At 48.5% G+C, this 27,305-nt stretch overlaps 1 protein-coding gene across 6 annotated transcripts; it reads right to left on the bottom strand.

Annotated features, from left to right (window-relative positions):
- Positions 1-1,822: 1,822 nt before the first annotated feature.
- On the bottom strand, positions 1,823-26,030 carry ASRGL1 (asparaginase and isoaspartyl peptidase 1). 6 transcript variants are annotated; one of them, XM_020967994.2, is made up of 9 exons: positions 23,463-23,486; positions 23,244-23,307; positions 20,701-20,821; positions 19,167-19,361; positions 9,331-9,473; positions 8,675-8,832; positions 5,184-5,302; positions 3,532-3,642; positions 1,823-2,295 (listed from the first exon to the last, which is right to left on the bottom strand). In XM_020967994.2, exons 3-9 carry the CDS (start codon positions 20,783-20,785, stop codon positions 2,063-2,065), a joined length of 1,044 nt encoding a protein of 347 aa, XP_020823653.1. In that variant the 5' UTR covers positions 20,786-20,821; positions 23,244-23,307; positions 23,463-23,486; the 3' UTR covers positions 1,823-2,062. The 6 variants fall into 6 exon arrangements, with proteins under 6 accessions (XP_020823653.1, XP_020823656.1, XP_020823651.1 ...); XM_020967997.2 differs by lacking the exons at positions 23,244-23,307; positions 23,463-23,486 and adding an exon at positions 25,913-26,030; XM_020967992.2 differs by lacking the exons at positions 23,244-23,307; positions 23,463-23,486 and adding an exon at positions 25,779-25,900.
- Positions 26,031-27,305: the final 1,275 nt, after the last annotated feature.

Genomic DNA, 27,305 nt, shown 5'->3' with positions numbered 1-27,305 from the left:
TTCTTTCAGGGTGATATGGGGATAATCTCCTCAAAAGAGAGGATTAAGACAAAGAAAAAATGTTCTGATCAAATGGAATAGTAAAATTTGAGAAAGCAATAGGATCAGACTGTTTTCTATAAGATTATATACGTGTGTGCACAAGCATATATGTATACACACAATTCTTGCTTTACATAAATTCACATTACTCAAATTTAACTTCCTAGTGCTAGCCCAGGCTCCACCTTCTGGCAGGTGACAGGGACAGCTGGTATAGCCACCAGGGGGCCTCCTTTCCAGGCACTCCTCACTCAGGCTGAGGGGGGCCAAAGAGCTGAAAGGGGTGGAAGGGCCACAAAGGTCCCTGTGAGGAGAAAGGGAGGTCTGCCGGACAGTCCACGTGTGTGTGTGTGTGTGTGTGTGTGTGTGTGTGTGTGTGTGTGTGTGTGTGTGTGTGTGTGTGTGTGTGTGTGTGTGTGTGTATGACTGGTTTCCAGATGTTTCTAATGGGATATACAGGCCCTTCAGTATGTTTTAGTAACAAGTTCTCAAAATTGCCTTCATAATTGTAAAGAAAGTGACATTATTTTCCTCTTTTGAAGTATCTGTCTGATAATATCAACAGACGTAAGTTCTCATTTCAAAAGTCAGGCCCTCACGGATCTTTAAGACTCTTTCATCAGCCTGCTGATGGCACTGTCCTATTAATTACCATATCAGGTAAAAACAGAAACAGTGAGCAGTATGTAAAAACTGAAATTCTCTGAAGTGAATCATGGGTTCCCGATCTGATGTCCTTCTTGTAGCCTTGTTGTTAACGGCATCAGAACCATAAGGCTTGAGCTGGTTTTCATCACAAAAATTAGTTTTGGAAAACCAAATTTAGGAGGTTGTGCAAAATCGTGTCGAGTCTTGTGACTGGCAGATTTCAGCAATGTTACCTAGAATCTCTGCAAGTGACGTGGAACAAGAGAAGCAGATCTACTAGAAGGAGTCCCCTTCAGCCATCCTGAGAACAAAACCCATTCCAGAGTGCCCAAGGGAGGACTTTGCCACCCGGGACATCTGGGCATCAAGATGAAACGGGCTCATTAAGTGGACACTGGGTTACAACGAGGCTTGATGTTACTTAATACTGACGATCACTATTGCACTGCCTCAACTCCCTGCTTCATGGCATCTAAGTGAGCTGAGGTTTCTTGGTCACTTTGGTGACACGTGAATCTCCCCTTTCAAATTAGCCCATGGTGAGTCCTCTGAGTAGTTTCATCTGCAAGCTGACTTAGTTTACCTAGAGAGTCTATTTAACATGTTTATCCCCTTTGGGGACATAGGAGCTTATGAGTCTGCTTGTATTCTCTGTGCCTCTCACCCCACCCCTCATCATTTTGTCCAGAAATCCTCGATGAAGTGTTGAAATAAGTGACCCTGGGGGCTAAGAACCTCAGAGCAGGAATTGTTACATTAAAAACAGCATGAGTGACTCCATTTTGCCTTTCTCTGCCCCCCCCAGAACAAAATGGTTCAATCCCTACATCCTGCTCTTTACTCCTTTAACTGTATATTGACTGCGCAGAAAACAAGGTCCTTGCAAAGATGGAGAGCCTTGGATTGGATGGTTCTAAATAAATTATTGTCTAGGTGTGTCTATTCCACCGTATCAAAAAGAACCCCTGTCTTTCTCACAGCCTCTTTCAGGTTCACCAAACTGAACTGTGTTCAAGGGCCACAGCTTTTGTAAAAGCTATGGATTTTCCAAAGTCCAAAGTCTCTTCTTAAGATGGAAACTCTCATGCTTTCTTTCCAATTCAAGACCAAAATAATCAGTCAAGAGAATGGCTAATGCTAGGTCCTCTGGCGTCCTGAGGCAAGGCTTGTTCTGACCTTTATTTCCTAGTGGCCAAAATAGAAAGTTTGGGAATATGTTGTGATCAAGGAAACAAATCAAGTGTGACAGGGCGCGTGATTTCTCCAAATGTAGACCTAACAGAGGGAGGTAAAATTCTCCTGAATGTTACCGCTGCCTAGGCTGGAGACCAGCCCACTTTATTCACTGTCTCTTTCACCCCGGACCTGGCAGTCACATACATAAGGTAGGGCTTTTGCCTTTGCCGATGTCAGTTATATGCACCATCCCGGGGACGATTCCAAAGTGAAGCTTGTCCTGCTTTGCTGAGGCCCAGGGCATGGAGACCGAGGTCCACCTCGCAGCCCAATCTCCCGTTCTATCAATCACAATGACGCCGCCTAAACCTTTGACCCTCGACTTCATGTAACACAAGGCAGCATCAGCAGCCTCTTGTGGATTCTTTCCTAAAAATGAGAGGGAGTGGTTAGGGAACACTTCCTAGCTGTTAGCAAAGAAATATGACATTAATACCTTCTAGGCTATAAAAAGTCCTTTTGTGGAGCAAATCATCTCCCAGGGTTACTTAAAATACGATTTAATTGTAATGTTAAAATGATTTTAATTGAAGTGGCACAACGGGGGCCCACTAAATTCTCCCCTTGATCCGGGGCCTTGATGGCCAAGCCACCCTGATACAACAAAGCCCGGCAGAGCCCTCTGAAATCTTCCTTCAAACTACTCGTTTTTCTAGTTTCCTTTATTATCTGGGCAAGGGGACTAAATACTTAGTTTAAAAAGCTTTGTCTTCCAGACCCCTCTAGGTGGGAGGTGGGAGTGTAAGGAACAGCCAGTACACCCACAAGACTCTACAAACAAGACTCGCTGCAGACAGGCTCCACCAGAGCCTCACAAGAATGGTCAGTGGTCAGCACAGATGGCGGTACTCCAACAATGTGGAACACTCTGTCTCCCGTTGTAGACCAAGGGCCTTCCACAACTCAGCAGAGGTTCACCAGGAGCCTGTGTGGTGGAAAACGTCTGTATCGGCCTGTGGCTAAAAGAGATGGAGCCTCTACAGACACAGGCTGGTGCTTGGCTCCCAGATGGACAGAGACCATTGATTTGTCAGTCCCAGGCCCAGAGCTTATACTTCACTGGTGGAACCTCTGATAAAGGGAAGGGAGAGTCACCGAATCCTAGAGTCTGAGGGGTGGAAGGGGCCTCAGCGGCCTCTAGAGCCCACTGAGCTGTGGCTGTCTGCCCTGCCTGAATCTCAGGGGAGCCGCTCCCCTCGTGCACAGCCCAAGCTCCTAGCCTCCCCACTTCTTCTACATCACAGCCCACTTCCTCCAATGTTCCTGACTCAAGGCTCTTCACCAGCCTCTCCAGTTTGCCATGGTCCTTAGGGTGCAGGGCCCAAACTGAACCCAGTCCTCTGGAGGAGGTCTGAGGAAGGCAGAGGCTTGGGGGGGGGTGGCCCCACTTCTCCACTCCCTCTGCTGCAGCCTGTGTTGCACTGACATCTCCAGTTCTTGCCCTTGTGAAGCTGATTCTTGGTACCCAAGTGGAAGATTTACATTTATCCTAATGAATTCCATCCAGTCTGACTCAGCTCAGTGAACACGCTTCCTGAATTTGTTTGGTTGACTTCCAATCAGACTAGGAAGATTGCAGATAAATCCCATTTGGCCCTTTGATACCTTGCTCCAAGTGGAAGATAACCAGTCTGGCAAGATTGACCCTCATGATGCTCTCTCCATGCCCAGTGGTAGAAACAGCCCCGATCTCATTATCGGCATAGCCTCCAGAACCTGCCCAAAGAAGAAAATGGGTGTTCTTACAGGGGGGCAAGGAGGTGCCCAAAGGCACAGTGCTCTGTGCTTCAAGGAGCCTGGCCAAGGCAAAGGTGCACTGGGATGGTGGCTGCGCTCACCGCTCCGGAGCCAACTGCTCTGGACCTCAGTGTCATCGTCAACAAAATGAGGATCGAACCAGGTGATCTCAAAGGTCCCTTTCAGTTTGGACATTTTATGGTCTTATTGCTGGGAGATTTGGGGGAAACGACTGTAACCTCAAAACCCAATTGATCACGAAAAGACCTCCATTACTTTCAGTGGTTTAGAGGTTGGTGCTCAGGTATGTAGGTATCTATGTGTATGTATGTCCATATGTGTGTGTGTGTGTCTGTGTATGTATGTGCACGTATGTCCAGCTGGGCTTCTGGGAAAGGTGCATTTCCTAAGGTTTTGTGGCTGATGTAAGTCTCAAGTTGCCATCTGGTTAACAGTCAACTTAGGAGCACCCATGAGTAAATTATTTGCATCTGTCCTCATCCTCTTCATCCTCTTCTCCATCCCACATGAGATTTTAACAGAACACTCAAGCAGGGCAAAGTCTGGGGTTAGCTAAGAAGAGGGAATGTATGAATATGTAAATAAACATTGATACGCGTGTATCTGTGGGTGCACGCACACACATGTCAGCATGAGCAAGCATCTAGAACTCCTCAGATAAAAAAAGAGCTTTCTGATGAGTGTCCTGAGTGCGCTCACAGCTCGGCTCAGCTCCCTGAACAGGATGGACACCCCTGGGGGTGCCCTCACGGGCACTTTCTGGTCAGAACTGTTCTAGAAATGAGAGGCTGAAAGCTAGGTTGGGGACTGTCAGCTCGGGGCTGTGACTGTCTTGGAAAAATGGGAACAGCTCCCCTCTCCTCAAAAACAACCAAAGGCCACATCTCCTGAAGGTCACTTCAGTGCTCTTTCATGAAAGAACAGGCTGCACTAAGGGTCAGCATCAGAAGGGATTTGGCTCTGGAATAAAACTGAACCAGAAATGAAGGACTGGGGTTGGGGAGAGCCATCCCCTTCAAAGGGAATCAAGGAAACCCCTCACTTCTTATTCAAATCCTGTACTGCCAGTACCAGCGCCCCAAGGGTAGATGGTAGATAAGGGCATTTGTTACTTACATTCTTATTGCTACAAAAAAGGTCGGCATCATTCGTGGTTGTTTTTTTTTTTTTTAAAGGCAGAACCCAAACCCCACTCCACCCCTGGAATTGGGTCCAGTACACTTTATGTGAACTTAAAATAACTTAAGCCTGAAATATCACTTCAGCCACAAAGGTGCAGTTATTTTGACTGGTGAATTATTCTGACCGCTTCTAAGCTTGGTTATATTACATTTCTATTCTCAGCTTCTGGTCTCTCTCCATGGAGCAGATCCTTTAAGACCAAGGCTGTGAGAATTTCTTGGCAAGAATGAAGAATGACACAGATGAATGTAGTATTTTGGAGGGAAGAAAGCAGGGGTAGGAGGAGTGCAGGAGGGGGACGGAGCCTTTGACCTTACCTACACAGGGCGAGTCCCCCACACGGCCGACCATTTTATTAATGGTCCCTCCCGTTGATGTTGCATAGGCAAGGTTTCCATTTCTGTCAAGGGCCACAGCACCTACTGTTCCAGTGTTCCTGAAAAAAACAAACAAACAAACAGCAGAACAGAAGGCCAGGTTAAAGCTTACAATGCAAGCTTTATCAAAGTCCCACTTCAGCGAAGCCCAGTTGTACCCAGGCCAGGAAAAGACCCCAAGGAGCCGAGTGGCTGTTTACTCTATAGAAGCCAGACAGAAGAGGCCATGGATGATGGGTTTTTAACACCCACAATGACCAGCACTGACTGAAGAGATTGCCTAACCCTCTTCTTGGCTCCTCAAGCAGGTAAAACTGTGAGTCAGGAGATGGCACTGAATGCCAATGGATGGGACCCAAGGCCAAGCTCCTGTGGCTAGCCTGACTGTGGGGACCTCTCTTTCCCTTTATTCTCTTCTTTTCATCTCCCAGCTTCCATTCATCTTGGTTCCACTCCTCCCCCTCCCTTCTTTTATGCAATGGGACAGAAAAGGTCTCCCAGGAGCATATTTTAAGAGACACAGGGTGACCCATTTAAAAGATTCAGCCAGGAGGAACCACAATGTCTGATTTTGAAGCCTTACTTAGGGAACCGAGGTACTTTGGAAGTGTTCTGCTCTTTCCCAGCAGTGGAGGATAATGACTTTGGAAAGGAAAGAATGTGTGAAGTCCATACAGAGATGGCGCAGGGCAGAATTTGGCTTTCTGAAGCCAAATGACAGGCTCTCCTTGAAAGGCTAGAACGACACATACTAAGTTGGGAAAGACAAGGTTGGACATGTCGGACTCACAGACCTGATCAAGAAGGCTTTAAGATGAAAATTCAAGGGAAGAAAACAGCTCTTATAAAATGGAATATAAAACTGAATGGCAGGTATGATCAAGAAAGAAGAGAAGGAAGTGCCTGGGGACAAAGGGGTCTGGCAGCTGGCGGCCCCAGAGGACGTGTCACACAGAGAGATGACATGAGGGTGAACACTGGGGTCAGGAGAGAGAGGGAGAGACGTGACTGCGGGAGGATGCTAGGGACCACTTGCTACGAAGGAGGATGGGGCAAACTCCGGCTGCCTGGACACCTGCAAAGAGCAGAATTTGGGAGAAAGGCTCTGAGTCTGCTGATGTTCTTACAACTGAGGTCTGACCATGCTATGGCTTTCCTCCTTAACAAGTGAAATGGGAAACTTTGAACCCTTTAAAATCTGGATCAGGCCGACCTTGCAAGTCTTACTGCATGTTACTGCTTTCCATTTACTCAGTGTTCTGGCCAAACTGGTCCATCTGTTCTTTCTCTCTCTCTCTCTCTCTTCTCTCTCTCTCTCTCTCTCTCTCTCTCTCTCTCTCTCTCTCTCTCTCTCGGTGAGGCAACTGGGGTTAAGTGACTTGCCCAGGGTCACACAGCTAGTGAGTGTTACGTGTCTGAGGCCAGATTTCAACCATCTGTTGTTTCTCAGAGAGGACCCTGCATCTCCTCCCTGTGTACCTTTGCCTAGGCTGGCCCTGCCACCTGGGATGCCCTCCCTCCTGGCTCTTAGATTCTTGAGCCTTCTGCAAAGCCCAACCTTAGCACCTCTTCCCACAGGAAGCCAATCCTCTCCCCCCCAGTTGCTAGTGCCTTCTCCCCAGAAATCATCCTGTTCCTACCTTGGATGTCTTTTTCTGCATCCATATTATTTTTCCCCAAGAGGATGTAAACCCCTTGAAGACAGAAACTGTTTAATTTTTGGCTTCGTATTCCTAACGCTGAGCATATATCCTGCAATATGGTATGAGCTGAAAAATGCTTGTGGAATGAATAAAGGAATGGATGACTATGGAAACAATAACCTGGCTGACCTGAGATTCATACCCAACAGCTTCTGGAATGAGTGATTAAGTCAATGGCTTGGGAGCATTTAGTCTTCCCCACTTTTTTCCACAATGGAAACAGACTCACTAAAAACAAGACAATACCAAGTAGATCACATACAATACAGGAAAGACATTTAAGCTAATAAAAATGCTACAGGAGAAAAACAACAGAATATCAAGACAACCTAATGTTCTTTTCACATAATTACCAGCCTGAAAGATGAGAGCAATGTCGTAGACACAGCACGTCCTGATTCCATAAAAGCACTGGACAAGTTTCTCAGCTCCCTTGCTGACAAAATGACAAAGTGTGAACTGAAGGGGAGGAAGGAGACTTCCCAGCCAGCTGAACACCTCTGCCCAAAGGCCGCTAACCGATGGATCCAGGCACCAAAAGGGAGCTGGGTCCCGTTTAACATTTTTTGGATACTTGGATGAAAATATGAAAGGCAACTTATCAGAGAAAGCACCAAGTTGAGAAGAACAGATAGTAAATACACTAGCTGACAAAGTCATGAGCCAAAATGATCTCTGAAGTTATGGAGAAAACGACTCATTTTAAAAAACCCTAATCCAAGGCCAGTGTGAGAAAGCTGGCACATCCAGGCCACTGTGCTTGATTCTAGGCCCCACAGCCTAAGAGGGACAGGACAACCTGGAGGGTGTATGAGCAGGCAGGGAAGGTGCGAAAGCTGCAAGGAATCCAGGATGCGGCTGAGGGGGATCTGGGCGCTGTCCCACTGAAGGCCAGGCATGCCATACGGTTTCAGAAGGGAGAACCAGGGCGTACAAGAATGCAGATTCACTCTACGAAGAACTTCCGAAGGACAAAGGAGAGGGCGCCAGGCCTCGCTCTGTCCCTCCCAGCTGCCTCATGACACAGCACACTCCAGGTCACTCCAAGAGTCCCATCGATAGGCTAGCTTGCTCGCTGGTTCTCGAAAAGGACCATGACACACGAAGAGACATTAGGCAGGAGGGAAGGCTTAAGGCCTGCCAACGTCCTTTCCCACTCTGGGGTTAGACTTATAACTTGAGCCAATCACATCGAAGTCAAGACCCATTTGATACATTTCAAAGTGCTGTTCTAATTTTATTGTTATTTAGTATTGCTTCAAACAAGTGGGCTGTTATCCCCCTGGGACTTAGAAACTCATTACAGGAAAACCTCAAAACATCGTTAATTTAAACTTGGTCGTAACACAGACAGGAGGAATGTGATATCACTGTGTTATCATTTAGAAAAGGGCCCAGATGGGAATCTGTATAGGACAGATAAATCCTTCTGGAAAACCGATTTCCGCTGCTCCTGAAAAGTATCCCAGGGCATGGACACAGGCTCGTGGCTGGCCAGTCTTGTCCTTGGTTGACCTGATCTGAACCTCTCCGCTCTTCCCCCCCGAGAAGCTCTCACTAATCGAGGCTGGCTTTTCCTTAGTGGTGGAATCGGTGCTTTCTTATACAGAGGGATGGAATGGGATGCTGTCTGATGTATACAAATGTGGGCGATTCAATCCTTCTGTAAGTGTTAGCACATCTCTAAACATTCCAAAGATGCACTTCAGAGTCACAGGAAATACCTACTTGTCAGCATCTGCTAGGAAATTCATTTTTTCAGCCTTCTCTTTTTTCAGACGCTTGATGTTTCGTTCTGTCATCATTCTTTCTCCAGGAACCGTTGGGATCCCCATGCTCTTAGCAAAACATGCCGCACCCCGATCGGTCAGGAAGCAGTGATCTGTCTGACGCAGAAAGGAAAGGAACATAATTAGACCTCCTGGGTTGTCCTGACTGTGTGAAGGCAGCCACATCTTCTGAGTACAAAGGTTCAAAAAGTCAAATTCCACTGGTTTAGTTTTTCTGGCAGGGCCTGAAAAAGTGCATCTTTCCAAAACAGAAGAGGGAGCAGATACCACTCGATACATGGTTGTCATAAGAACAGCCGTCAGTTAACAGTTTGGCTGGTCTAACTGGTGCCTAAATGAGGAGGAAAGAAAGTAGTCACGCTTAAGTTCCCACATCAATGCCCTTCCTGCTAGTAAGCAATACCTCCGCGACCAGACTACCACGGGCCAGCACAGACCAATGCTGGATTCTCAGATAACATTGTCTAGACTCATCTCACCGATTTTATAGAACTCTTCCAGGAAGCACAGGCTTCTTGTGGCTGTTACAGCTCTTGAGTCTGGGGGTGTCACTGCTAAGTTAGTAGAAACAAGATACTCATCATTTAGCCATACCTTTTCCATAACAAGACGGGCAAGTTTAATGGGGTTTGCAATGCTTTTGATTGCAGACACGGCTCCCGTGCACAGACTTCTTCCTTCCATGATGCTTGCATCCATTTCAATCTGACCATCCTCATTCAAGACAGAGCCACAGCCTACAAGAAAGAGAGATGGGGGATGGGGAAGGACCAAGACCCAACTGTCATTTGACACTTACAAAGTGCCTACTGGTGATATGACTCCTCTCTCCCACTCCATGCACACAGTTTACAGGCCCTTTCCCTCACGAGGCTGATGTGCACCCCGAGAAGTGAATGAAAGGTGAGCCTAGGCAGGAGAGAGCATCGACAACTGAGGACAATACATGAAGGCTTAAGAGCAGACCTGAGCTGAGCCCTGAAGGAAGACAAGGATTTTGGGATGTGGAAATGACATAAAAAACGACTTGATTCAGATCTGTTGGCTTTTTGAGAACCAGGTTGAATTTCAATTTGTTCTTAGCTTGGAATGACTGCCAAGTATAATCCAGTGTTATGGAAACATTGGCCAAAGGACAAAACTGTGTAGTAGCTTACACAGCACATGTTGCAGAAATACTGCTACTGTTTTAAATTTAAGAAGGCTAAAAAAGTTATCAAAAAATAGGGAGACTCAGGTCAGTAATGTTAAGTGACCCGCATAATATTAGCACAGGTAAGAAGGAAAGAATCAGGATTTGAATCTAGGTCCCAACTCCAGATGTAGGGCTCTGTATAGACAAAAGGGCGAGGGAGGGGTCATTGAAGGCCTAAGGCTGTGGGTTCTTTCGCCCTCATGAAAAGCAAGTTAATCTGCCCAGAAAGAGTGAACCAGGAATAGTTCTCACTGTGGCTGCTACAGTGACTGAGGGAAGGTTAGGGAGGGAGGGGCAAGAAATAACAAGGAGGAGGCTGTCTCGTTACAAAATAATCTTCCAAACTCAGGTGGAAGCAAGGGTTCTGTTAAGATGGGATCAGGAAGAGTAGCTATTGCCTCATGGGTTTCCATTTTGGGGGAAGTCTTAGTAGAGAAGTTAAAAAAAAAAAAAACAAATGTAAAGTAGGTAGGGCCAAGGCAAATGTTACAGGTCAAACCAATAAGTATTTTCTAAGGGCCAAAGAGAGTGCTCAGAGCTATTCTGAGTGCTAGGAAGGGCGCAGAAATGATGGAGTCCTTTTCTTTGAAATGCTTTGGTTGGGAAGACATAAGGATCAAAACAAGGCAATATCTAAATAAATGGGGACATGGAGGCAGTGTGGTGAAATGGAAAGACCTCTGGATCAGGAGACAAGACCTGGGTTCAAATCCTGGCTCTACCTCAAATTACCTGTGTCACCTTGGGTGGGTTACTTAATGTCTCTGGCCTCAGTTTCCCTCCTGGTAAATGAAAAGACAAGAACAGATAACCTCTATGTTGCTGACAAATCCCAAGATTTAGGGCTAAAGAAGGTCTGAGGAAGCAGGAAGGAGGTCAACCCCTCAAAAGATGTTGTTCCTTATCTAACAAGACTGAATTGTTGGGAAGAGTAACTGAAATTGTTAACATGTTGTACACAAGGTGAGTGGAAGTTTACTGAACCCTACTGAAGGCCAAAGATCATTTTCTGGTCATGATCCAAGTTAGCATTCTCTAGAGCACATGGTCTTTATCTTTCTTGTGTGCTGGACCCTGGGACAGTCTGGGAAGTCTGTGGATCCCTTCTCAAACCACTGTTTTAAATGTATAAAATAAAAAAAATATAGCATTACACAGGAAACCAATTCCATGAAATATAGCTATCAAAATAGCTCTAGAGAATATCTGGAGTGTTCAAAACTGGGAGGTCAATTTAAAAACAAGCACCAACATCCAGTTAACTCAACAGTCCATTCCTACGTCAGCAAATACGAAGGAGCAACGCTGCATATAAGCTGAAATCTATATTGAACCATGTCTTCAGTGCAGCTCCGTCCTCACCAAGGCTTTCCCTCCTGTCCCCAGGGGCATGGGTGCCCCCGAGGTGTCTTGTGCTGGGCAGCATCATGCTGGGTCAAGGTCTTGGCAAAGCTCTGGCTCTGACCGTGCCTCCCAAGGCCTTTCCTGGTCCGATGCCCACTCGAGGCACTAGTGTTCACTCCTGATCTTCTAAGTACTCATTAGTACATGTGGTCTCCCTCATTAGAACAGCACCCTGAGGGGAGGAACTGGTCTCCATCCACAGGAAATGCTTAAAAAATGCCTCACTGAATAAAACTGGGAAACAGGGTGTCTGAGGGTCAGAGAAAGGTATTCTGTGTTCTCCTGAAAGGTATGGAAAGAATCCGCTATTCTTTATCAGATATTCATGCAGTGTTCCTTTTTGGGGGAGGAGGGCTTGGGAAAGCCTTTTTAAATTCCATCACCCCAAAAGCCACATGTTGCAAAGGATTCTGAGGCTTTTGTGCCTGAGAAATGTAAGGCACTACAACAGCCCGTTGCACTCATAATGTTCTACCCACAGTACTGTTCGTGCTGCTCCACTCAAAAAGGACAGTGTCCTGATTTTTTTTTAAGATGAGCAAAGGACGGAGATGCAGCAGAGAATGGAATCTGGCAAGGACCCAAAGGCTGGGGTGCTCGGCAAGGAACGCCGATTTCTGGTTGCACAGGACGTGCTGCTCCAAGGTGGAGGCGGGACTGTCACACCAAAGCGAAAGCATTCCCCAGGCTGCCCCCCAAGGATGGACTCTTGCACTTCATGAGTAGTTTTACCTGAACTCTCTAAGTAGGTTTTAGGTTACAGTGGAATTTTAGCTTTTGTAGAGAATGCTATAATTTGGGAGGGAAATGGCTTGCGTCAGAGAGATTTTCAAAGGCAGGATGGATTTCTGTCCCTTTGTATTTTCTCTTTAAGCAAAAATGCTTAGAACTATGTAATAATCTCTGGCAGATTTGTGCCTAAAGGACAGATGGGAGGCACCTGATATTAATGATCAGTGATGGCTGGTTACAGTTCTGTTACAGGGAGAAAGAACCAGGAAGGTCTAGGAGATAGAGACTTGCCTCGATGCACCCTGCCTGTTGCCTGGACTTTGCGTGTCTGTCTGTGGATGGACGTCTGAGGCCTTGGCTCATTGCTGTTTGTGTCCTTGAATTTGGTTTCCTGGGAGCTTCTGGACGTAGCTGGCGCTCTTCTTCTTCCAATACTCTAGCCAGTCTCTCGGGGATTGAGTTTGGCAGAGAGATGTGGACGGTTTTCGGTTTTCCTCTTTCCCTTTCAGTTTAAAACTCTTCTGTTTAGATTTACAATATGTCAGGCAAATGTATTCCACTGCCCTCTCTTTGTGAGATGTGCTCCATCGCTTGCTAAAAGCAATCCCCATACTTTAAGCCACGGTAGAGAAATCCAATCAGTGTTTTCAGACCCCATCTACTTCACCAGTCATTCCTCCTCTAAATCCGCCCATCTTCTGGCAGGAGGCGCCCGCCAGGGACGGGCGGCTGCGTCCGCCTCCTCAGCGCCCAAGTCTTCGTTGTCATCAAGCACCAAATCCCGTTCTGAGCATCACGATGAACCTTGACAACGGGCAGTCACTAGCAGACGACAGCCCAGTCGTTGGGACAGCACGACAAACCCTGCGTGGGCTTCCTGGGCACAGAACGTGTCTGTGAGATGACCAGGATTCTGTCCCAGGAGAATGGATCTCCGCAGGGAGCTTGATTCACTGGTTCCTCTTCATTATCATCTCCACATACTGCGATGAGCATCAAGAGCTGTTCACGCACAGGGGCAGAAGCATCTAGCAATGCCTCAGCCCGATGGCCAAGCCTTTCCCATCAGCCCTGATGAAGGCAGCTGCAGAGCCAGCGTCTTTTTTTAAAAAAAATTTTAAATTTTATTTTAAAAAACTTTTTATTAATTTATTTTGATTTATCAACAATCACTTCCATATGTTTTTGAGTTGAAAATTTTTCTCCCCCTTCCTCCCCCCACCCTCCCCAAGACGGCACACAATCTGATATAGGCTTTATTTACATTCCCATTAAACATATTTTCACATTAGTGAAGTTGTAAGTAAAAATTAAAACCAATAGGAGGAACCATCAGAAAGATGAAACAAAACTCAACAAAACGTAAAAAATAAGTGATAGTGATTCAACTTCCATGGTTCTTTCTTTGGATGTGGACAGCATTTTCCATCCCGAGGCCTCTAGAGATGTCTTAGATCCTTGTAATGCTGAGAAGGGTTCAGTTTCACAATATTAGTCATCGTATAACGTGGCTATTATTGTATACAAAGTCCTCTTGGTTCTGCTCACTTCACTCAGCATCAGACCATACAAGTCTTTCCAGGTTTTTCTGAAGTCAGCCTGTTCATCATTTCTTATAGCACAATAGTATTCCATTACATTCATATACCACAACTTGCTCAGCCATTCCTCAATTGATGGGCATCCTCTCAATTTCCAATTCTTTGCCACCACAAAAAGAGCTGCTATGAATATTTTTGTACATGTGGGTCCTTTTCCCATTTGTTGATCTCTTTGGGATATAGCCCAGAAGTGCTATTGCTGGATCAAAGGGTATGCACATTTTTGTAGCCCTTTGGGCATAGTTCCAAATTGCTCCAAAATGGCTGGATCATTTCACAACTCCACCAACAATGGATTAGTGTTCCAGTTTTCCCACATCTTCTCCAACATTTATCATTTTCCTGTTTTGTCATGTTGGCCAATCTGATAGGTGTGATGTGGTACCTCAGAGTTGTTTTGATTTGCATTTCTCTAATCAATAACGATTTAGAGCATTTTTTCATATGACTATAGATGGCTTTAATTTCTTCATCTGAGAATTGTCTGTTCATATCCTTTGACCATTTATCAACTGGGGAATGGCTTGTGTTCTTATAAATTTGTCTTAATTCTCTATATATTTTAGAAATGAGGCCTTTATCAGAGAGACTGGTTGTAAAAATGCTTTCCCAATTTTCTACCTTCCTTCTAATCTTAGTTGCATTGGCTTTGTTTGTGCAAAAACTTTTCAATTTAATGTAATCAAAATTATCCATTTTGCTTTTCATAATGTTCTCTATCTCTTGCTTGGTCATGAATTCTTCTGTTCTCCACAGATCTGATAAGTAAACTATTCCCAGAGCCAGTGTCTTAAACAAAGAACCTCCCTCAAACAAAGGTTCTCCCTCAGGGGTTCTTAACCTGGGTGTGTGGGGGGGTGTCTATGAACTTTTTTTAAAAAATTCTGGTAACTATTTAAACATAATTGATTTCCTTTGTAATCTTGTGTAGTTTATTTTGTGCATTTAAAAATATTATTCTGAGAAGGGGTCTGTGGGTTTCACCCAACTGTGGGTCCAAAGGTGCCAGGACCCAAATAAGCTCCATGTGTACCACATGCTGTACATTCCCTGGCCAAGGAAAGCAAGATGACAGATGGTTCATGGGTTTCTTTTCTTCCCAGGAGCTATTTGACAAAGCCTCGTTTCTGATGCTGTCAGTAAAGCATACTGCACATGCCCCTGCCTCTCTGCATGGACTTTGTAGTTTCATGGGCAGAGCTAGGAAGAGAAGGGGCCGGTGAGCATCTCTGGTGGTGACAGACAGATTACAGGTCCTTCTGCAAGTCATGAGAAGGTGGGAGGGGACGATATTTGTCCATAAAGTTGGCTTACATCATTGGCTAAACCTTGGAGGAGACGCAGGAGCTTAACCAATGGATTAGGGAGAATTCCTCTGAGAGCAGCCAGGCCAATGCCTTTGCTCTCCTCTGCAAAATGGGATGAGGGAATCAGGTACTATCTGTGAACCAGAAGACTAGGTGGAAAGAATAGAAAGGAGATGAATCTGCAGAAATATAAACAGGGAAGAGGGAAAAATAAAAGACCCAAGGTCCTGGAAGGACGAAACTAAAATATTTAACTGGCCCTTCCACAGCTCCCTGAAGAGATAGGTCATTTGGGTGGTATTCTGACTAGGAGACGGAGTTTTGGAAGAGGCAAGTTTGCTGCTTTCAGGATATCAGTTACAGTGTGATCTACCTGGGAGTTATGGGGTTAAAGGTGTTGCCTGCTGTTTTGGGGAGATAAGACAGCAGCTCATCCTGGGCCAGGCTTCCTCTTTCTTGCCAGCACTAAGGTGCTGTTCTCTACTCAGGAGGTACTGGTGAGGTCCTTTAAGCTTCTTGAGGACCCAAGGGCTGGTATGGGGCTTTAGCTCCTGACGGAAGCAACGTGAGTGATGTCTCTTTATAGATAAGGGCAGGGGAGGGAGGTGGTCCCAGCAGTGATGGACACTTCCTCGTCTTAGGACCAGGAGGACTTGGCCCTGAGAGGTTTTTTATGCAGGAACTTCCAGGGAAAAGAGAGGGCAGGGCCTAGTCGGGGAGGCACACAGCTGTTCTTGGTGGCAATCAATCACAAGAACTTCCCAGGCTCTATTTCTCTGCTTCAGAGGCTCAGGGCACTTCTCTTCTATGTCACCCGTGGGGAACAGGACCAAGACTGTGTTGGGGAGCTTGGGGGCCCTGCTTTGATGGGATATCTGCATGGTTACTCAGTGGATGTCTGAGAACCCTGTGAACAGAGGCAGAACTACAGAGGAAGGAGAGAGTCAAGTAAAATGTGGAAAATTATAACACATTAAAGCCAGAAAGCCCCTCAGGGATCATGCAGTCTGAATGGCTTCATTTGGCAGCCGAAGAGGCCGAGACCCACCAGAGAGCTGAAGGGCCAAGGCCTTCTGACTCCTCTGATGCTCTAGTACCTCACTTACATCAGATGGGTACTAGATCTGGCCCCCGGACCTGTCTCCTGTTCTCCAGCAGGACCAGTGTCTCCTTCATCTGTCACTCATATGGATGTGGGAAGATTCCTTGTACTTCTACTGGGCACATTGCCTGGAACACTCCTTGGCTGACGGCACACTCCAAGAACCAGACGTGATGGAGTCTCCCTTCCTCAGAAGCGCACCCCGGACCCCTCTGCAGGAAGTCTCAAGTTCAGCGTCCTGGGGCGGGTGGGCCTGATGCAGGATGAGGCTTGGGAAGGTGGCCAGTGGGCAGAGCTTAAGCAGCACACCAACCTGCCCTTCTTCCTTCGGCCGACCAGTGGGTAATTGTTTAACCACTCTCTTAAGTGGCTCTCCAAAAGCAAAGCGTATACACTCACACACACTTTTAAGTTCAGTCTGCCTTAGCAATACTGTCTTAAGTCTCAACAATGACAAACCAAGTCCAGTTCTGCGGCGCTTGCTGATTTTCAAGGTGCACATGCTCACTCCAAAACTAAACAAATGGCTCCAGGCTTAAGCTGGCCTCGGCACACCTGACTGGAGCAGGGAAGGAGGCAGCGCTCGACCTCTCTGGCCGGGAGACAAGGCGCATTCAAACAGAAATTCAGGCGTTAGGCGGGACTGGGATTTTCCCCACCCGCCCAAAACCAGAGTCTGCCTCTCACCACCCACAAGCCTAGGGCCTCCAGGCTCCAACGTGTGCCTGGGGGAGTGGACAGGGAGAGAGCGTGGAGAAAGGACCGAGTTCCCTTCGTCCTGGCGCACAGCAGTACGGGTTTACTCCCCAGGACTTTTTATTCAGCTAGAGAGCGAACCAAGTACTCTGTCTCTGTATCCCAAGTCTGGTTTCTGGTTACGCCCAAGCATGCCAGCTTGGCTGCCTAGAGGATTCAAAGTGGCACTCAGTCACCACAGGTGTCTACTTTAGCCCTACGGACCAGGGGATGGCGAACGACGCAAACCCGCTGGCCGCCTCCAGGCCGCCACTGCTTTTTGTGTGGCCTGCCAGCTAGCTCACCGGCTGGCCAGAAACAGACAGCGTTTGGGCAGGATCTGGCCCCTGGCCTGTCATCTGCCATCACTCGTGTCATTCAGAGTGTTTCACACAAGGTGCAGTCTGGGTGGAGCTTTTACAAAACTACCTTAATGAACAGCTAAGTTGATCTGTTCCTTTTCAAGATGAGACCTAGAAAGAAATTTGTTTTTACTGGTTTCAGATGCTGAAAGTCTTAGCAGTGGCTTTCTGGGAACAAGGTCATGGACTGAATTTGAAAGGAAAAAACAGAGATTTGAGAAAAGTTTTTTTAAAAAGATATTTCCTTCCTGGAAGATTTTGTTATTTGCCTCTTTCTTCTCTCCACCCTATCTGAACCTCTGACCCAATTGTCTTTGGGGAGCCAGTTAGCTGGGGGAGAGGGAAGGCGAAGGGAGGGAAGGGAGAGGGGAGGGAGTCTGGCCTCCTAGATGGAGATGGGAAAATAGGAGCCGGCCTCTCCTAAATATCCTTTCCGTTCAGACTCCAGTTCACACGTGTGAACCTATGCTTGAACTGATTCCCCTCTGTGATTCTTGGGAGTTTCATGAAGGCATCTCTTTTTTTTTCTAAGCTGCTGATCTACGTATTTGTGCACACAGGATGGTACCTAACCCACAGAGTGATGAAAACGAAGTACTTTGTCGACCTTAAGACACACATGTGAGTCATTATTATGTGTGGCTGGACCACATACAGCCTGATATCAATGTGTTAAGAAGCATATTGTTTCTTTAAAGACCTCTATGTCGTGGCATCTCAGAACAGGAAAGAACCCTGGGGCCACTGAGTCCAGCCTATATTGGAATGGGACCCCCCTCGACAGAATCTCTGACAACTGCTTATTCCCTCATGAGCTGGACCTCTGCATGATACCCTCAGTGAGGAGGGACTGACCCCACCCACTGGGGGGAGGGCAACCCCGGTGACAGAGTGTTGGATTTGGGCTTTACAGCACCGGTAGGAGCCACCATGGGCGGGGGGGGGCCCTCCTAGGCACTGGCAAAGGAAAGCCAAGGCTCTGTTTGGGAGAGCTGGAGCACATAGTTCAGGGAAGAGAATAATATAAAATTAAGACAGGAAAGAGATGATGCTCCCATACTGGAAAAGGCCTTGAAAACTCTGGGTGTCTTAGCAGACTGAGAACTCCATGAATCAGCAATGTGATCTAGACGCCAAAAAATGGAGGCAGTTTGAGGCTGCAGTAGGAGGTTCACAGCACCAAAGCTAGGGGAGTCACAGTCCCATCATCTTCTGCTCTGGTCAGAGCATTCTGGAGTGCTATTTTCATTTCTGGGTGCCACATTTTAAAAAAGGACACTGATAAACCTGAGGCATATCCACAAGAGGGCCACGAAGGAAGGCCTCAAGGTCATGCTACATGTAGACTGCTTAAAAGAACTGGGGAAAAGAAGACTCGGGGTGGGGGACGTGCCATGAGGGCCATTTTCAAGTCCTGGAAGGGCTGTATCATGAGGAAGATGGACTGGGTGAAAATTGGAGTAACAGTGGGAGTAGCCAATGTAGGCTTGAGGAATGGGTGCTATCCAGGGCTGCCTCGGCAGGCAGGGGGCTCCCCCTCATTGGGGGTCTTCAAGGAAAGGCCAGACGACCACTTGTCAAGTACGTCGGAGATGGGGTTCTTATCCAGATGAGTTCTGAGGGGCCTTCCAACTCGGAGGGTGACATGACCACAACCATGTGTGAGAAAGGAGATTCTGACTGGTGGGATGAAGTGAGTCTCAGAAGGATGGACTGAAGATCAAAGTGAGGAGAAAGGAGGGAGAAAGTCTGACTGGGAGGCAGGGGCCCTCACTGGAGAGCCATCCCTGGGGCAGGGGGAGGGACAGCAAGAAAAGAACCGACGGGGTGGATGCTGTGGGGCCTGGCTGGACGTGAGCAGCAAGGGAGGGCAGAATGAAAGATCAAGCCAATTCTGAACACGGGAGGGTGGCGGGGGCTGCCTTAGTGGGAAAGGTCATGCCCTCAGTGTGCACCTCTCTTGGTCTCACTCACTTCTGCCCCCAAACTTACCTGCATTGAACTCGGGGTCATCCTCCAGGGCCACCACAGCCCCTTCGACAGCGTCCAGGGCACTCTTGCCTTCTTTGAGGATGCTGTAGCCCAGCAGAGCGGCTTTGGTGACACCGAGGCGTACTCTTTCCGAGCGTTCCTTAGAGATGGAGCCGGCTCCTCCGCCGTGAACCACGATAACAGGATGAATGAAGTCTGAGGACCCACAGCACAAAACCAAGAGCCTTTTAAGACAGTGTCTGGTTCAGTGGCACAGGCAGAAGGAGGGATCTCCAAGGGAGATTTTTGTAAGGGTAATACAGACACAAGTATCTGTGGAGTACCTACTGCATGCCAGGCTTATGCTAAGCACATTTCACAAATATCATCTCATCTGACTCTCACCTGGGGTAGGGAAGGGATATCATGATCCCCATTTTACAGGTGAGGAAACTGAGGCAGGCAGCGGCTGCTCAGGGTCACACAGCTAGGAAGTATCTGAAGCTGGACTTGAACTCAGGTCTTCCTGACTACCTCTCTCTATCTCTACCAATATGTCTATAGCAATATCTACGTATAGTTCTCTTTTCTTCCTCTATTCAATTTGTTATTCAGCCGTGTCCAACTTCATGACCCCATTGGGGGTTTTCTTGGCAGAGATACTGGAGTGGTTTGCCATTTCCTCCTCCAGCTCCCAGGATGGGACATGAAGGCAGGCCTCTCAATGCCCAACTCAGGCTCTTTCCATTGCACCACCCTGCCTCCAAATAAGGCCAGCACCTGGACCTCAGATTTCACTAGTGGAGGGAGGAAACCCCTTCCACCAAATCAGGTCGAACCTACCCTGCAACCTGGGGTCTCCCGAGGGGCTAGAGCAGAGGTGCCAGCGGCACGCCAGCTGACAATCCTCCCAGAGGTGGGCCTGAGCCAGATTAAGGTGTAACTGGGAAATTTTAACAAAATAAAAATGCAGTGATAGAGATAGTATTACCATGGGGTAAGCCTTATGGAAGGTTCAGTGGTCCATTTCTGAGTTCAGCACCATTGGCCTTGAGCCCTGAGAGGTTAAGGGGCCTGCCTCGGAGGTTTGGCTGAAAGCTAGGTCTTCCTGGATGGGGCCAACCCTCTCTTCTCTATTCCATGGCTCTCTCTGATACAGCCCCCAATTGCCCCCCCCAATACCTCAAGCTGGAAAGGTTTTCCATAAGGGTGCAGTGACAGATGGCCTATTTGTTATGAGAAGCCCAGGCTGGCTAAATGTGGAGACACTCATCACCAGGCTGGCTGGGGTGGGGTGGCTTGGGATGTTTTTTGATGTGACCCTAGTACTTCTCACAGACCATGGTTTTCCTACAACGTGCAGAGGCTTCCATCTGTCTGGGGAGAGGATGGACTCTCAGTGGGAAATCCTGGGTTTGTGGAGTCTGTGGGCAGCACCTTCCACGCAGCCCCTCTCATGGCGTGCAGGCATTTCTGGGCTTCCCAACGTTAAGCCACAAGAGACCAAACCAAACCTAGCAGTTCCCACCAAGTTGGAAAGGCTTCAGGTACTGACCCGTGATGAACTGGGAGGAGCTGCAAGAGATGTATGAGCGGTGGTCAGAATGGCCGGACTGGGAGGAGCATGGGATGTCAGCCATCTTGAAGGTGGTAGTTCATAAGGTCCTGGATTCCATCTGGACAAAGAAGCACAAAATGTCAGCCCTCGGAGCTCACCAAAGCCAATCCCCCCCTTACAACATGCCAGATGTGACACCAAGGGCCCTCTCCGGACAGTCTCTAGGGAGGAGGAACAGCTGTTGGGAGGGACCTTTCACTTTGTGGTAGTTGTTTATCAGAGCTGGCGGCTAGGGAGCGCCATAGAGCACAGAGCACCAGGAGTAGATTCCAAAAGACCTGAGTTCAAATCTGCCCTCAGACACTAGCTGTGTGACCCTGGGCCAGTCACTTAACCCTGCTTGTCTCTCAGTTTCTCATCTGTAACATGAGCTTCAGAAGGAAGCTCCCACTATCTTTGCCAAGAAAACCCAATTGGGGTCATGAAGAGTCAGACGCCACTCAACAGCCACTAGGTAGGAATCGTCTTTATTGAACCTAAATTGGACTCCGGGCACCTTCTACCCTCACTCCTGGTTGGGCCTTGGGATAGCCTTCAGGGGACACCCCTTCCAGCATTCCCAGCTGATCAGCACATCCTCTTCTCTAGCATAGGCGTCCTCAGCTTCTTCAGCCAACCTCCCGTGGCCTGATCTTGCGGCCCGTTCACCATACTGGGCACGCCCTCTTAACTCTGTCCAGCTTGTCCACATTCTTCCTAAAAGATGATCCCGTGCCTGAAAGGAGGCAGCCCAGAAATGGCACACTGGGACCACTCCCTGCCCAGCCCTGCAGACCACGCATCTTTTACTGCAGTCTAAAACTGAGGGAAGTGGGGGTTTGGTTGCCGTCACTTTGTTTACCCCTCACCAGATTTTCTTCAGGTGAGCTATACTGAAGAAGCAGTTTAGCTAGTAGGGAAGCTGTGTCTCTCCAGCACTGTGCCTTTTTTTTTTTAACCCAAGTTCAAATCTTCACATTTATTCCTACTCCATGTCGTCCTATCGGATTAAGGACAGTGTTCTAGCCTGCCAAGACTTCTTTTGACCCTCACTCTGTTTCACATCAGATTAACTATACCTCCTGGCTTTGGGCCATCTGAACAAGAACGCTCTTTATTTCTGAGTCATTGGCAAAAATGTTAAATAGCACAGAGCCAAGCTCAGCTCTCTGGGAACTTGGGACACTTAAATAATTTCAAAGCCTCTCAGTTCTACTGTTGCTAACATCTCCTCAACTTGTGCTCAAGCATTTCCGAGAAACTTTGTCCAATTACCATTCTATTTGTATTTTCAAAAACTGGAAATGAGGGGAGTCTGTGAGGCCTCTTTGTGATAAACCTCCTCCTTTTCTGGACAGATACTCACTAACCATTGCTTTAATACTATGTTCTGGGGTTTGACCAGGAATGTAGCCAAGTTCACAGTGGCCTAAAGTCTGAGGAAACCACTCTTCCTGTTTTGAAAATAAGGACATTTGTCCTTCTTCAGTCCCCTGGTCAATTTGTTCTTTCATTTTTAAAGTGAGGAAACTGAGGCCCACAGCTGGGAAGGGGTCCTGTGGCCCGCATATTGACTTAGAAAACCACAGATTAACATTACCTGTGCTTTGTTATATTTTTTGTTTACTGTTTCCTAATTAATCTGGTTCAGGCCGCACTGGGAGTTTTGGGCCCCTCTGTCACTGGAGGGTTTGACATCTCTATACTAGTTTCCACTGGATCCTCACTCCAAGGCAACCCTTCGATTCCTCCTTAATTTATTCCTTTTCTTACTCTCCAATCAACAAGCATTACTAAGCACCTACCACGTGTCTGCAGCTGTTCCAAACTTTCTTTTCTCCTTTGATCCCTCCTCACCTGACCCTCACAGCCACCGTTCCTTGGAAAACAGGGGCTTCTTTCTCCCCTCACAGTCCCTCGACATTGTCCTATTCTCCTCTCCCTCATTCCAGTCTCTCATAAAGAGGTGACCCTCCTCAAAAGGCAGACCCTCTATTTCTTCCCATTTACAGAGTCCATCCCTTCCCCCACCTTCAATCTCTTTCTTCCTATTGGCTCCTTCCATTCTGCCCCCAAACACGTCCAAACCCCCACCAATGGTAACAGAATGGAACCAAAACTCCTCAGACAAGGCCCTGTTATTATCCCCACAAGCCGTCATCTTTTGTCTGCTCCTTTTCTCAGCCAAACTTCTAGAAAAAGTTGCCTGTCTATCCTCAGTGTGTTCACATCTCCCCTCACTTGTCACTTTCCAATATCCTCCCTCAATTCAAACTGCTCTCTGCAAGGGCGCCAGCGATCTCTTTGCTGCCCCTCAGGCCTCCTTGTCCTGTCCTCTACAGTCTCTCCTCTCTGGGTTTCAGTGATACCATTTTCTCCTGGTTTTCCCCCTACCTGGCTGACCCCTCCTCCCAAGTTTCTTTTCTTGGATCATTATCCATACTGTGCCCCTCCACTGTGGGTGCCCCCCAAGGCTCTGCCTCCGGGCCCTCTCTTCTTACTTTCTCTGTGACCTCCTTGGCTGGACAGGTCCAGTGATCATCTCTGTGCTGATGACTCTCAGACCTACAGATATGAGCTCCATTAACTGCCCACTGGGCTTTTCAAACCCAATGCCCGGTAACTTCCTCCCCAAACTCCACATGTTTAAAACAGGGCTCATTCCTCACCAGAACCCAGCCCCTCTCTGAGCTTCCCAACCTTCCAGCCTCAAGACTTACCATCAGCTCTGCCTCCTGGCTCCCATTCACCCCACAGCTTGTGATCTCTGCCTCTGAAACACCTCCCCTGTGGCCCCTGGCTGCCCCTCCCAGAGCCCCTTGAGGTCATCTGCATTATTGCAAAATCTCCTCACTTGGTCTCCCTCTTCAAGTCAGCCTGTGAATGCTGCTAACGATTCCCCTAATGCGCAGGGCTGGATGCTGAAGTCTTCCTCTCTCAGACCCCTGTGGCTCTGGAGGCCTCTAGCATCAGCGCTGGGCCCTCCTCGTCCGGGCTCATCCATCCTCACCCATTACTTTGTATTCCTCTTTCTGCCTGTTAACATCTGGCCAAACTGGAATTCTTACAAGTCCTCACCCACAGCACCATCTCCCCCCCTTTGGGCCTTTGCCTTGGCTGTCCCCTATTTGGGGAATGCATCCCTTTGAAGCACCACCTTCAACAGGAGGCCTTTCCTGAGCCCCAAAGCAGCTGGTGCCCCCCTTTTCCCTCTTCTATTTTGCCTAAATTTTATTTTCTTTAATTTTCAGTTCCAAATGCTCTCTCCTTCTACTTCCCTCCCCCACCTTCGTGAAAAACACATATCTACTTGGTATGTATTTTGTACATATTTGTGGTCACTCAAGAAACATTTATTAAGCACTGTGTGCCAGGCACTGTGCTTAACACTGAGGAGCCAAAGAAAGGCAAAAGATAGGCTCTGCCCTCAGGGAGCTCCCCTTCTAATGGAGAAGACACCATGCAAACAACTGGGTCCAAAGTAGGTCTAGATAATCAGTGCTATCAGGAGGGGGATGGGGCTGTGGAAGGGAGATTTCATCTGTCTCTTCCCCCCAACTCCTCCCCCCTCCCACCCACCCTGACGTGAGCTCCCAGAGGGCAGGCCTGTTTTACCTCACCTTTCTATTTCCAGCCCCCTCCCCCGCACAATGCCTGGCACACATTCTTTGTCTTTCAGCCATTCGATTTGTCGAACTGAAGTGACAGACGAACTGACCAGCTTCAGTGGAAGGAGATTCCATGCAGGGAATCCACACCCCCCTCCCTCAAAAAAAAAAAAAAAGTTGGCTTGAATCAGTTCTGGTACCGGCCAAAGAAACCCCCCTTCTACTCAGTCAGTCACTAAACACTGATTAAGCACCTGCCACTGGCCCCACACAGCCCCAGGAGCTACGGCCACAGAGAGAGGCAAACCAGGAAGCCGGGCAGGCACATGGTCTATTCTATTGCTATCTGACCCCAGGGCAGGGATCCTTAACCTGGGGTGTCTTTCACATGCTGACAGCTGTGTCTAAATACCACTGGTTTCCGATGACCTTGAAAACGTGATTCTGAGAAGCAGGCCATAATAGGTTTCACCAGGCTACCTGCCTTGACCAAAGGACTGACCAAAAGGTCAATCAACATTTATCCAGCATCTGCTGTGTGCCTGGGACTATGGTAAGCCCCCGAGGACACAAAGACAGAGAAAACCAGGGCCCTATCTTCACAGTTCCTATTCCAAGATCAGTCCCCTTCCGCGGGTCAATCAGCATTTATTAAGCCCTTACGATATACCAGGCACTAAATGCTCTGGGGATACAAGAAAAACAAACTATATTAATAGCAATTACAGAGTAACATTGGGTGAGGGGACACAGGGTGGGTAGCAGACTCACTAAAACTAGGAAGAAGGAGCCTAGTTCAGACAGCAGCCGAGCACTCCTGGAGGTGACAGAGAGCCACAGGGGTTTAACGAATGGGGGAGAGGCAGGGCTCCAATGCAGAGGGTGGGGAGAGGTCACCCAGGAGACTGGGGTGCAGGTGGAAAGGGGGAGGGGGAGGGGGAGGCCTGAGATAGGAGGGGGATAGAGAGGGCTGAGACAGGAGGCGGAGGGAGAGGAGAGGGGAAGGGGGAGACCTGAGATGAGAAGGGGAGGGGAAAGGGAGGGGAAGGGGGGGTGACCTGAGATGAGAGGGGGAGGGGAAGGTGGGGGAGACCTGAGATGGGAGGGGGAGGGAGAAGGGGAGGGAAGGGGGAGACCTGAGATGGGAGGGGGAGGGAGAAGGGGAGGCGGGAGAGGTTGACAGGTGGAGGAGAGGGCGGGAGAACTCTTTAACTTGTCAATAACTAACTTGTCAATCACCAACAACACCACAGGAGTCCCTCCTCCGTTGGGCTAGGGGTTGCGTCCCGCTCCTCCCCCCATTCTGGGGCTGGGGGCAGCACCTCTCCCCGGACTCCCCCAGACCCGGGCCCTTGACAGCTCCCCCCGGCCGGCTCCGGACCAGGGCCGACCCCAACGGCCCCAGGCGTACAGCCTGCGGCCTCTCACCTCAAGCGTCCCCCCAGGAATAAGAGCGCCCGAGGCGGCCGCGGGGTGAAAACCGTTCTTGCGCCTGCGCACAAGCGAGCTGGCGCCCGCGGGGATCATTACGGTAGGGGGAGGTGCCCCAGCAGAGTCATTACCGGGCGGCTCGAGGGCAGTTACGCGACCAGTGTCACCCGCCTGCGCCGGGGAAAGGGCTCTGGCGCCCCCCGCGGAGTCGTTACGGTAGAGGCTCGGGGGCGCCCCCTTTCAATCATTACGGTAGAGGCTCGTGGGCGCCCCCTCGCAGTCGCTACGGTACAGCCACTCTTCCCTGCCCCCGAACGCCGGTACAGAATGGAAGCCTAGGGGTGTCATTACCGTAAACCCTCTCGCAAGCCCCAAGCGAGTAGTGATTACGGTACAAGGCCCTCGCCTTGCGCCCAGGGGTGGGGGCTAGTCTGTCTTGCCCTATCTCATCCTGCTCTGCTTGGGGGTGGGGGGTGGGAGCCCCAGTGGATTCATTACGATAAAGGCGTCTATCCGCTGGGCTAGGGTAGGGTGGGGGGGTGGGTTTAGGCGCTCCCTAGGTAATTACGGTAAGCCTCTTCCACTGCAGAAGCCGTGGAGGGGCGATTTCGGTCTTCTGCCCCGGGCAGGCACAGCGGAGGGAAAGCTTACTGTGTCACCGTAAAGTCTCTCTTCCCGCACTCATGGGGGTGGTAATTACGGTAAAGTCTCCCTTGGCCAGGGAAGGGCGGGGAGCTCTGCTAGGACGAGGAGCATCCAAATTCCCATGGTGTACCGGGGAAACTGAGGCCCAAGGAGGAGACCTGAGTTCAAATTCAGCCTCTTCCGCTAACTAGCTGTGTGACCCTGCCCAAGTCACTTAAAACCCCCAAACTATACCTGCCTCAATTTCCACATCTGTAAAATGGGGACTATTACAGCCCTTTCCTGCCAGGGTTGCTGTGACCCCGCTCCATCTGTCTTCTCCAGCAGATTGCCCCCTCCGTCATCCTCACCCTCACTCATCTTCAATATTTCCCTGCAGGATGCTTCCCTACTGCCTACTTCTCTCCCGTCCTCAAACCCGCCCACTTGATCCATCCATCCTCACTCAACTGTCATTCCGTATCTCTCCTGCCTTTGCGTCCAAACTCCTTGGAGGAAGCCGTCTATAGCAGGTGCCTCCGCTTGCCCTCCTCTCACTCTCTTCTTAATTCTCTACAATTTGGCTTCTGACCTTGTCACTTACTTGAAACTGCTCTCTGCCAAATTACCAATGATCTTTCTCTCTTTTAAAAAATTGTTTTTTAAGAATTTGACTTCCAAATTCTCTCCCTCCCTCCAGCCCCTCCCACACCCACTGAGAAGGCAAGCGATAAGATACTCTTTATAAGTTTGAAGCCGTGTAAAACATATTTCCATATTCACTACTTGCAAAAAAAAAAAAGCAAGAAAAATGAAGTGAAAAACTATGCTTCAATCTGCACCTAGAATTCATCAGTTCTCTCTCTCTCTGGAGGTGGATAACATTTTTCAACACGAGTC

The sequence above is a fragment of the Phascolarctos cinereus genome, unplaced genomic scaffold (genome assembly GCF_003287225.1).
Source record: "Phascolarctos cinereus isolate Bilbo 61053 unplaced genomic scaffold, phaCin_HiC Scaffold_9;HRSCAF=440, whole genome shotgun sequence".
NCBI lineage: Eukaryota > Metazoa > Chordata > Mammalia > Diprotodontia > Phascolarctidae > Phascolarctos > Phascolarctos cinereus.
The sequence above is the reverse complement of the archived record's forward strand: the minus strand, read 5'-3'. Positions and strand labels throughout refer to the sequence as shown.